Below are 12,463 nucleotides of genomic sequence, written 5' to 3'. Positions count from 1 at the left end.
AAGGACTACATCACACCATCGATTCTTTTCAGAAGCAGAAATTATGTTGATTAATTGCTTAAAACAAGCAAAATGTTCAGACTGCTTTAGACCACAGTGTTTCCTTATTTTCAAAGTAGATTTAAATAATCTGCTTTGATCATTAAAACAAAGGGAGAGATAAAGGGAGTGCTGGTGGACACCAAGTTAAGCATGAGGCAGCAATGTGCCCTTGTGGCCAAGAAGGCCAATGGTATCCTGGGGTGCATCAGGAAGAGTGTTGCCAGCAGGTCGAGGGAGGTGATCCTCCCCCTCTACTCAGCCCTGGTGAGGCCACATCTGCAGTACTGCGTCCAGTTCTGGGCTCCCCAGGACAAGAGGGATGTGGCACTACTGGAGCAAGTCCAGCGAAGGGCTACAAAGATGATTAGGGGCCTGGAGCATCTCTCTTATGAGGAAAGACTGAGAGAGCTGGGCCTGTTTAGCCTAGAGAAGAGAAGGCTGAGAGGAGATCTTATCAACGTGTACAAGTATCTGAAGGGAGGGTGTCGAGAGGATGGGACCAGACTCTTTTCAGTGGTGCCCAGCGACAGGACGCGAGGCAACGGGCACAAACTGAAACACAGACACTTCCATCTGAACATGAGGAAAAACTTCTTCACTGTGAGGGTGACAGAGCACTGGACCAGGTTGCCCAGAGAGGTTGTGGAGTCTCCTTCTCTGGAGATATTCAAAACGCGCCTGGATGCAATCCTGTGCAATGTGCTCTAGGTGACCCTGCTTGGGCAGGGGGGTTGGACTAGATGATCTCCAGAGGTCCCTTCCAACCTCAGCGATTCTGTGATTCTGTGATAAGTTAAAAGGTACAAAAGAAAGCTGAGGGCTCTCATTCTCTAAAGACTTACGTGTACACATAACATTACATCTCAAATTAAAGAAAAGCATGACAAAAAATCAGAAGTCCTTCATTTCTGCTGTTTGAAAAAGAATGAAGTTGGAGGAGGAAACACGTAAAGGAGTTTTCCATAGGAGAGAGACAAAATTGCCACAAAGGAGAAGACTCAAGTGCAATGATGAAGACAATGGAAGAAGTCTTTCCGGCCACTTAGAAAAGAAAAACAAAGAATCCAGATTAAAAATGGAGAAACAGCAGTAGAGAGACCCTAAGGTTACCTGGGTACCCAGGTCCCAAGGACTGTCAGACTCATCTGATTATACCCTTGCAAAAACTTTCCCCATAACTTTCCTGCTCTTAATGCTACAGTGCTCAACAAGCTTTAAATCAGAATATGTGTGTCCTGCATATATGTAATGCCCAGCATGGGAGGGCCCCAATCTTTGTTGGAGGCTCTGGGTGCTACCAGCATCCAAGCTGGAAATACACTACTTCAGCCAAGGAGTCTGGGACAGAGGAGGGAACTGAATCCAGATCTCGCAAGTCCCCGTCTGATGAATTACCTATGTCTTTTCTTCCCATTGTGTAGCTAGTTGGGAGCGTGCAGCTCTAATCTCAGTTGGAATTTGTTTTTTTCCCCACAAATTTAATATTATAGGACATACTACAGAGGTAACACCTCAGGAACAGAACTGTTTTGTGCAAGGAAGGGCCGCGAGTGACAGCCTTTAGGGAAAGCCCTTCTGAGCTCCCTCCCACATGTGACAAAAGGAATCGGATGTTGTACATCCCAAGGCTCCCTTGGAGGTGGCAGCTCAGTATTACGACCATCTGCGAAGTTCCCTTTCCCTCCTCACCTGGAGAGTTTCTCCTCCTGGAGTTGGCTCTGGTTTCAAGGAAGAACGTGACGAGCGGTGAAATGGTGAAAAGGGCCATTCACATTGCTGTTTGTCCCCCAGGTGCAGGCGTGTCCAAATGAACTCCCTGCTTTGAGCGGAAAACTTTCTTTCTCTTTTTTTTAACCAGCATTAGGGAATTCCTCACCAGCTTGTCCTTGCAGTAGCCAGGCCAACAATGGCAGGAATGTGGAAAGCAACTAAGCAATTATATTCACAGTGGTGGTTAACAGCATCCCTTCATCTGAAACAAATCAGTTACAGTCCAGTGAAACCTGCTCTACCTAGTGCGTGTACATAATAGAGCCCTTGTGCATATTTAGAGCGTGCCGGATCACTTAAACAGGAATGATGAGAGGGAGGAGGAGAGAAATGTTATGTTTTATTAACAAGAGACGCAGAAACCTGGATATCATCCTATTTACTCCTTTCCACCCGGAGTAATCTGCCATTGTATTTAAAAAGGTATTTCTCAAGGTGCTGCAAAATATTTTAGGTATGAAGTCCAAGAGTATAACTTAGTATTAGCTATGAATGAGAGCTAGGGGCTATTGCCAAGGTTGGAAAAGTCAGCTAACAGACTTAACATTATGGGAGTTACTGTGGCCTTGATTGCCTCTGAAAATCTCTTGTATTGTTTATACTGCTGGTGTTTAACCCGGAACCTAGGAGTCTGTGAATCACTTCTAGGTGGATCTGTGAGGGATGGTTAAGCTCATGTAAGCTGAGCAGCAAACCATGTACGTGACATTTCTGTAACCATCTGCATCTCACTGGAAAATTTTCAGAGATCTGCAAATCAAACAAGATTAGAAACCAGTGACTGTAGGGATACATCTGATTATGAATGCAACACATCATTATCATAGCTTCGTGAAGTCAGCCAAGATGTGCAAGTGGCAACTGGGAAAACCTGCCCTAAGGTGCAGTCCCAACAGTGCGTGCCCCAGTGGACATCAAGAACAGAATTTAATCCTTAATAGTCCATCAGCTAAAGAATCAGCTCCTGCTCATAAAAATGAAAGGCTTTCATGGTCCTAGACTGTACACTGTAGAAACTTCTTGTTTATGGACCTTTTGCTTTCTTTTTGTTGAAATAAGTGGGGAGACACTTTTTTCTTCAATGTTTTCATTGTCCTAGCAACTGTTAGCAGGTTTGGGAAAACTGTGGAGCTGATTTTGGCAATCTTCATCCAGCAGTCACATAGTTAATACCATTAATGCCTGCCTTCGATGCTGTTGGTGTTTGAATTCCTCTATAGTCTGTGCAATTCTCTTTAAAATAAAAACAAGCTGGTTCAGAGTGAATTGAACAACACAGTCATAATGGATGTGCACCATGAACTACAGTAGCAAGTTTTCATGGATTAATGGCCAAATTGTTGTCTCATAGAAGTCTGATGGCGAAATTCCCATAGGCTACAATAGGGACAGGATTTGACCCTTGGAAAAGGTTCCATTTGAAGCATCAACTGTTTGAGTGTCTCCCAAAAGGCAATTATTGAGCCAGAGGCACCATAATAAGTGAGCTCAAATTTATGTCAGGGCAAGGAAATGGCAGTTGGGAGGTCAATAAATGCTTGTCATGTAATTTCTATGGTGCCTTCATTACAGACCTCAGCACCAGCCTGTGTACAGTACTGACAACAAGTCCGAGATGAGAAAGAGCCTGAAAGAATTGCATTGTAACCGATGAAAAGAAGCTGTTTTCATCAGCCACCTCTCCAAGTAACTTGGCAAAGTGGAAGCAGAAAGGTTTCTTCTAGTGACTGACCTGCAGTGCATTTCTCTGCTTTCAGTGCCATCAATAGGCACCACCTGGCTCTGCTCCAGGCTCCAACAAAGCTCCAAGTAATCAAATACTTGGGGACAAAACCACGCTAACAGAATTTGTCTGTCTCCACGGTTACAGTTTATTACCTGCACGTTATTGTTTCCTGTTCCTGTAAACCAAAAAAATAATCAACAGCAAATACACATTTACATGGCTCCATGTGAAAGGGGTGCTATATATTTGCTTTCAATTTTTTTTTTTTCATGCTTAAATAGGTGGAACCAGCTGGTAGAGCCTTTCCCAGAATGCCATTTTATCTCAAGTGCTTCTCCTAGGGGCACTAACTCCCTAATTAGTGATTCTGGACTCTCTCATCAACAAAACAATAAATGCCAAGCACATGCACATCCTCCTAATATGCTGGCATGCTTTAAGCCTTGGAGGTTGTAGAGGAGGTCTCAAATTTGGAAGGTGAGGAACTCGGTGTGCCTGGCAAACTGCACATCTGCAAAGCTCACCTAGCCCATGCTGAGTGAGATGAAGCCACCTTGTAGTGAGAGCAACCAACTGATCACGACCCAGTGGTGCACAAACAGCTTGCAGCTGGAGCAAATTATCTGGAGGGAAACGCTGGCTCTCTGAGGTGGGATGGGCTGGCCTAAATTAAGAAGCAGGAAGCCCTAATTTTGGATGTGTTCTTTGTTTTCTTAACAGTTCTTTCTCCTTGGCTGGCAATCCTTATGTATGTGTTTGTCTGTAAGCGAGTTCCTGTTATCAGGAGGAAGCCCCACAGCTTTGCTTGTACTTCAGCAGTCATATAATTTGCCTAGAGTCATTTGTACACATTCTTCTTTTTTCCATTTCCAGATGCCTTTAATCTGATTTTATATTAGGGGTATTTGGCAAGAAATTAGAACTCCCTTTGAAAACAGTTTTAATTAATTTTTTTTTTTTTTTTTTGTGGAGCCAGACCCCCTTAGAATAATCTTATTTTATTCAGAAGTGCAAATGTATATAATAACTAAACTATTAACAGCCACTAGAGAATCTGTAGTTTCTGGTAACCTTTCTGATCAGAGTTGTGAAGGTATTAAGGCACTGCTAGTTTAAATCCATGGAATCTGAACACAATGCAAATTAGACACCCATCCTATTAATAATTTCTTGATAATTACACTAGATATCTTTCTGCATCTACAGTTATCTATATAGCTCTGGAAATACAAAAGCTGAAAGTAATATGTATTTCTTCGAAACAGTACCTGATACTGAAATTTGACTCTGTAGATTCTATGTGTTTTAAAAAGCATCAGTTTTGCTTCCAGTGAGGAGAGCTTAATGATGTAACAACATTTATTTTGTTGTGGAAGTTATGTTTATTTTAAAAACTTAATTCTATAATATAATTATGCCTGCTATGTCTTCCCATCACTTCAACTTTCACTTAAAGGAGGAGTCATTATTTTTAAATAATAATGAAATGTTCATTATTATTATTTGCATTTAATTTTTTGTCTAACAAACAAATCCTATCATATCTGATCTGTTTTGGAATCAACAGGAGTTTTGCCATTTAATTCACTGGAGCCATGGTTTTACCATTGGAATCCAATTTATCTTAAGCTGGAAGGAAGAGCTAGACTGATTGCTAAGCCAAACCCTCTGGCCAAGGAACAAAGAAAGCTTAGTCCACTTTGCTTTTCCTTTCAGTACATGCATGGTGTGGTTTTGCATGGCTTGCATGCCAAGTTCATAATTTTCACCCTAGCCCATTGCTAAACAAAAGCCTGCATCAAGCTCAAAATGAAACTGCCAGTCTTGGGAGGAAGGGATAGTTTTTGGATAAACTTATAGAGATGACCTTAAAGTTTTCATGTTGGAAATTTATTCTAGCAGAAGATTTAGCTCATCCCTTTGGACTGTAGACCCTCCTATTTGCTCATCTTTAGGCTTTATATCACTGACCGTCATCCCAGGACTCAGCCACTGAGACACTGCCCTTCTTCCTTCGGGGAGTCCCGACTCTACTTGCAGACAGGCTCTCTTTCATTGTGCTCTGTGTTTTGGAAGGGTTGAGCTGACAGAACTTTAGGAGTAAAAGGTTGTTTTGAATTGTGATGGGTAGAGTGGAAAAGCATTGCTGAAGAGAAGGCTTTTGGTCATTTCCAGAAGGTCCATTGATTTTCTCCTGAAAGTTTCTTTCAGAGCTAGATGTCCTTGACAGCTTGTACCTGGCTTGCGCACTCTTTGCTCTGGGATGTGGTAGCCATCCTCTATCAGAAGACCGGTTACTGCAGTGGTTCAGAGATCAAAATATCTATCAGTCTATGTAGCTAAGGGCTCAATCCACTGATTTCTTTAAAAAAGTGAAACCCAGAATTTAACATTGCATCAGAAACTGTATGTAAACCAGTGGACAAACTTGAACACAAGGCTGATGGACTCACAACAGCCTCCATCCCAGGAAAGTAGATGGGCACACTGTGCCAACTGGAGCTTTTTTTGTGATCTTCAGATCTGTGCTGTGTCCTGTGAATTGCGTAACACAGCCTAGGGCAGCAAATGCATGGGAACTGTCACTGGGTATACGTCTGAAGGATTGCTGTGTGTTTATTACTGGCATTATTAGCACACAGAAAGTTTTCATGGAAATAATCAAGTTACAATAACCATGGAAATAACCAAATTGTTGTGGAAAGTTTCATTTACTTTGTGACAAAGTTGTAGTAAGGTTCATCTTGCAGATTTGGCACGAATAATATTTGTTTCGTTTGGTTCTGACATGCACGCACCTAATACTTCCCTTCAGGAAATCATCAGAGGAAGTCTGATGACAGTATGTGATTGCTGCACGCCATACAAAATGTTCACTGGTCTTGGAAGCTCCAAGTGTTAGGTCTGGAACCGATACATCGTTAAAACAGTAACTTTGACAAAATAATCTGACACTAATTATCAGCTCTGCCACTGGACTTCTTTGCATTTTCTGTGAAAGAAGATCAAAAGTGAAAGATGCATGGGACTGAATGAGCAAGCTATATAGCTTTCTTAGAGCAAAATAATAGACATTGCTTTAGGAATGAAATTCCAAGTGAATCTGTGAGTGCCGGCACCTAGGAGACTTTATCTGAATCCCCTTGGTCCTGAAGAAACGGTATCTGCTCTCAAGGCAGAGTATGGCACAGCCGTGGAGTTTGGATTATCCTAATGGCTTCTTCCTGCCCATTTCATGGTATTATAGATCTATACAGTTTAGAAACCATTAACTTACTCATTTTTGCTTTACCCATCCATTCTGCTTTCTTCCTCACATGGTTTTTGACAAAAAGGTCTGGGGAGTCTGTCAAGCTGGTTTCCTAACCAGTTTGCTGGCCACACTCAGCACTTGGTTAATATGATATTTCTGTCGTCATTACAGCCTTTCAGAGCTGCCGGATTTGGCCCTGTGTGTAAGACACAATGGTATTAAAAACTGCAAGAGACCTTAAGTTCAGGTACTTACCTTGCTGCTCTGATCAGTGCTTCCCATCAGAAAACATTTTCCTCAATCAGTCTCCCGTGCTGTCAGCTCCCAAACCAATCTGTTCAGCTCAGTGAAGGGAAAGCCCACTGCCTCACAAATCCTTAATCTTGTACTGGAGTCCTCCTGGATCCCGAGGGAGTGGACTAGCACCCTGGTGTAGGGATTACCATTTCCTCGGGTGCACATCATCTGGGCTTTATCAGCTACTCTGAATTTCTCTTAGGCAAGTTTTCAGACACAAGAATAGAGCATCACTGAGATATTACTGAAACGATTGTAGTGGCTTGAAGGCACAAGCAAAAAACTATGCCATTCTTTTTAAATTGCTGGTTTAAATTTTCTCTTCCAACCAACTAAAAAAGCTATCAGGTTGCTTACACGGGATCCTGTTTCTAGAAATCCCAGACCTTTGCCCAGGGCATGGTTTTCATTGAAGGGGTTGTCCCTGCAGTTGTATGAGCATCCTTAAATAGCTGCTTTCTCCCCAGGGTGCCATACAGCTCCAGGCCTTCCTGTAAGAAGATCTGTAGTTTATCAAGATCAGTGTTGGACGAGTATGTCAAAACCACTGAACTCTTCTCCTTGGCTGAGAAAGGGTGCTGTCATGTAGCAGGAAGGCAGAAACATGGCCAGAAAGTAAATGACATTGGTTAAAGACTGACCTGGTAAGGTTGGTACTTCTTACAAACCAATGGAACAGGAGGCAAAGCTTTTCTATACACACCAGAGACATGCCATATATATACTCTGACAACCATGCTTTAGTTAAATATGTAAAAGATGATAAAGCAGAGTGTTCATTTCTAACTTTTGTTCAATATGAGACCTAATGGTAACCAAACAAATTCAGGAGTGAGTGCTCCTTCACCCAGATGTTACGGATATTGTGATAACTACTTATATTTGAGCTTCAGCCCCAAGGATAAAGGCTGTTGTGTCTAGTAATACATCAAACAGTTATTGGGAACTGACAGAATCATATTAATGCCAAAGTGTAGCATTGTTTTTGTTTTCCCCAGGATATACAATTAGCTTTTCAGTTCTGAATATCCAGGGCCTAATTCTTCAATGCCTTCAATTATTTCAAATACTAATCATATTCAAAGTTATTTTAAATTTGCTTTACTTTGTTGACACTGCATGACTTTGGTGCAAGGCAGAGGAGACCAAATCCAAAACCATGGATTGAAGTCTGGGTTTTAGGGGTCTGTTCCCAAGGGTGTACTCAGCATCAGCAGCTGTTTTTGAAGGAATCAAAGCTGGTGGTCATGCTGCCATCCTACATACAACTCTTTCACAGCAGGTCGTAAGTGAAAATCTCTTCAATGTTCCCAGTCTTTCCAGACCCTAGTGGATATCTGCCTGCAGTGCTCCCTGCGCTGTATCATGCTCTTTGAGCAAGGCAGATCTTATTCGGTTGAAACCCAGCTCTGAGTGGTGAGTTTTCAGGTTGGATGCATCAGCTGGTGTCTCCCAACAGACACAAGGTGAGTGAGGGAAATTAATGCTTTGGTCATTGCCTTTTTGTGATCATTCAGCTAGCAGTTCAATTACTTTGGGATAAGAGTGTATATTCAAGGAGTCAGGACTATGTTTGTTACCCTTACTGCAGTCACACTTCAGCTTTGCATCAGTCAGCCTAATTGTTTCGGTTACAGAAGAATAGATACTCTGCTGGAGGAAGGAAGCTGCTGCGTTGGCCTCGGCCAATATTCGTCCGAGCTAGGAGAGGCTGAAGTAATTGTGCTGAAGTGGACGGGCAGGAGCCTTGCCAAGAACAATATTGTTTGCATTTTAAGTTATAGTATCTAATGGAATCAAGAACTGAAACTTTTTTTTTCTAAACTCATTTGAAGGTTTGCCAAAGGGACGATTTACTGCTTCCTAGTCGTAATGAGCAGTTCTGCTGTCTTGACCAACACGTGGTCACACATGTTGCAAATTGACATAAATATTTTATAATATCTTGCTACAGTTCCTGTTCCATAGAAATGTTTGTCAAACAGCTCATGGAATCAAAAGGCTTTTAATCTTCAGTTTCATCTCAAAGTAATTGTATTTTTTTCCCCATTCTGAACTTAGAAAACTTATTATTTCATACTCTCCTTGATTAAAAACAGTTGGAAGAGGAATATGGGAGTTTACATTTTTTACTTTTTTGGAAAAATCTCAGGAACTTTATTAGTTATTTGATTTATAGTCTAGTGTAAATATCTTTCTAGTGCTACGGGTGCTTTTGAAACTGGAAATGGTTAAGCTCAGTCTCAAAAAAGTGATAAAAGTTAAAGCACTTGTATGAAATTAATGGTATTTTTCTCACCTGGAATTTTGGACATAGTTCTGCTCACACCATATGGAAAAAATAGAGCTAAAATTTTGAAAAGCAAAGAAAGTGGGAAATAAAAGTTTCAAGGTTTTGAAACTATATCATTGGAAGAATATTTAGAGGTCCTGGGGGGGAAGTTTGATAGAAAGGATGTATCATTTTGTACTTGTATTGTGTTATTGTACAAATTGCTGTCCAGATGCTCTGGTATCAGGGCCAAACATGCTGAGTGCTGTGCATTCGACTGCATATTATTTAGAGACACATTTAATTTGGTTGACAATGTACCAAGATAGCAGGGAGAGTGCATGCAAAGGTGATGAGAGCTGTAGACACAAAAGGTCAGATCACACTTACGGGAGTATTTCATGCATTTTCCTTTTTCCTCTCTGTATTAGAAAAGAAGAAAAAGTTCCAAGTAATATATTCAAGCAAGGACCAGGATGAGGGGCCAGGTCAGAGGGTAGTCATGGTAGGCTAGCTACTCTCCATAGTGATGCCAAAAGTCGTTTGGACAGTTGGATAACTGATCTCAGCATTTAAGCAAAACATGTTCTTGGCAAAACAGCACCCCATGAGGTCAGCACGGAGATCACCCCAGAGCTGGCTGGAGGCTGGATTGGAAAAGATCGTGCATGCATGCATTTGTGCTACGTATATGTATATAATATATGCATAGAGATAGCTTAGCTATCCATCAACATTAAAAATGACTTTTGCAAAACAGTTATAGAAATGCTAGACTAAGGACAGAGGGAGGAAGGGAGGCAAGATGCTTAATGCCTTGAGAGAAAAAAATAAAATACCATCAGAGGGCTGAGTCTATGGAAGCCTGAGAAGTGAGGAGGAAGGAGCTGTCAAAAGAGGACAGCACAAATTTCCTGCAGGATGATCTATGTTTGCCTTCATTTCTAGTTGTCTTCAAGTGATGGTTAAATAATTGGAGGACAGCTCAGTGGTGTTTTTTCTACTGCATTTGTTGCACTGAGATGACAGATTTCTTATTTAGAACCTTCTTTATTTCTCACATTCCTAATTTTTAAATTATCTGCCTTTCTCTAGAATCTTTCCTCTGAGGGGTACAAGAATGCGTGATAAACATCTTACTTGGCCCATAGTGCTCTGTAATGCAGGCATATATTACATCCCATTAAACCACTACCAAAGTTGAAGTTCAGAAGCCCAGCCCACTTGTCCTGCATTAGATGGGAATGAGCAGAGACCATCCAGTACTGCTGGACAAGCCACTGCCAACAGGTCCTTTCTCCAAAGCTTAGGACTTTGGTGGAAGGAGCATATAAGGATGTGGGAATGGTTCAGTGGAGAGATCAGCACTGGTAATGTCAGTAAGAAAACTACTCTTGATGTCATTCAGATTAAGCTCCCATCCAAGTGATCTGCTCATGATAACAGCTAGCTGTATGTCTTAGGTCACGGTTGTCAGTGGTGTTCGATTGAGGACAGCCACCAGCAGTCATCTATGAGCTGTAACCTAGTTGCTGCAACCTTGTAGGCCTGGAGTTGCAATAACAAATGAGATGCAAATTGTAGATAGAGAGATTCCCATCTTCCAAAACCACAGCATAATACAGTTTGCGTGCGAGCAGTAAGTGTATAATTCTCATTTTGTGTAACTTGCTGGAACCTCAAAAGGAAATCAATGTTCTCTATAGCATTGAACCCATATTATATGCAACAACTACTCACATGAGCAGCTGTCTGTACAAAGCAAGAAGTTTCCAGACACTGTAAAATTGGCTTTTAAAACTGTGTTCTGCTAATGTTTTGGATCACATTTAGACCTTGAAATTGCCTTGATCTTTGTTCTCAGACATGTTTGCTTGTCTGAATTGAAGATGAGGACTGTTTTTCATATACTTAGGAATGCAAGTGTTGTAATTTTTGTAGAATTCTTCCAGTCTTGAGGAAGCACATCATATTGGGGAGAAACTTGTGTCTGCAACATCACAGAAACTGCTATACTCTAACAGAAATACTGGTCTATCTGCTTGGAGAAACTCCTAAAGAAACTTGTTTTACCTTGCTCCCTCTCCCCATGAGGTGAAGGAACAGCACCCCTGTATGGCTTACAAGCTTTTCTGGAACAAGGTCATTTTGCTAGCTAATTGGCACAAAAAGGTGTGACAGTGGTACGTGTAAAACAGATGGGGAATTATACAGGGAGTCTGGGAATCATGTAGTCCTTACTGGGGTGTTTTCACTTTCGTGGGAGTTGAGAAGGCCAGGACAGGGGTATCTGTGTACCAAGATCTTTTGGGACTTTTTTGGTAAGCAGTTGGGTATTTTGGGTTTGTCTCAGGAATTTGCCTGTGTACCTGGCTATAGCACAAAAGCTGATGTCCTTGTTACCACTCACTCCATCATTCCTCTCTATCATTTATTTTATTATAAAAGAAGAGGCAACCACTGAGCGCTTCGTATTTTAGGCTCAGCTGGGCGAGAACTGTCTTTGTTGTTTGTGTGTAGGTGTGAAACATATGTCCCATTCTTTTGACAGGCAGTGCTGCTCTATTACTTTTAATAACTTCCCAGGATTCCTCTGTTCTTTTAGTTCCCAACACAATTTTTTTTGCAGCATAGTGTTCCTAGTCTCTATGCAGTGATTTTACTCTTCTTCTTTACCAAAAGACAATGAGGCTTATTCACTTAATGTCTGTAAAGACATTTGTGAATCTGTCAACTACAACAACAACAAAACGTCAGCCTAATCTAATTCTCATGAAAGCCAAAAAAGTATTTCCACTGATTCGAATAGCACTCTGCAAGGATCTTAATGTTGCCTTTGTGGGAGGAAACAAGACATTGAATTTAGCCCCAAATCTGAGTTTCTTAAAAAACAACAGCTGTACCTTGTCACCTCTTACTGGGCATTAATTGTCTATCTCCACCTTTCCCATTAATTGAGAAATTGAGGGCATTTTTAACTGCCTGTGAAATTGATAGATCCTTCACAAAACCATTCTGCCAAACCAGCTATTCTTTGAGCAGTCTGGCCTAGCTCAGTTTTTAAATGTTTTTCTCAATGTAATATAATCTTGTTTGCAGACAA

The 12,463-nt window shown here is 41.3% G+C and overlaps 1 protein-coding gene across 5 annotated transcripts in view; it reads left to right on the top strand.

The window, feature by feature from the left end:
- Nucleotides 1-12,463, top strand: part of ME3 (malic enzyme 3) — a 137,809-nt gene that overhangs the window by 57,112 nt on the left and 68,234 nt on the right. For 2 of the 5 annotated variants that reach the window (XM_067317643.1, XM_013950343.2), the window contains exon 1: nucleotides 8,507-8,554. The exons of the other annotated variants lie outside the window; for them this stretch is intronic. In XM_067317643.1, the coding sequence (XP_067173744.1) occupies nucleotides 8,522-8,554 (33 nt within the window). In that variant the 5' untranslated portion in view covers nucleotides 8,507-8,521. Of the gene's footprint in view, nucleotides 1-8,506; nucleotides 8,555-12,463 lie in introns of those variants that run through there. 5 annotated transcript variants of the gene reach the window in all.

Source organism: Apteryx mantelli, chromosome 1 (assembly GCF_036417845.1).
Source record: "Apteryx mantelli isolate bAptMan1 chromosome 1, bAptMan1.hap1, whole genome shotgun sequence".
Taxonomy (NCBI): domain Eukaryota; kingdom Metazoa; phylum Chordata; class Aves; order Apterygiformes; family Apterygidae; genus Apteryx; species Apteryx mantelli.
This window is presented reverse-complemented; position numbering and strand designations above follow the sequence as displayed.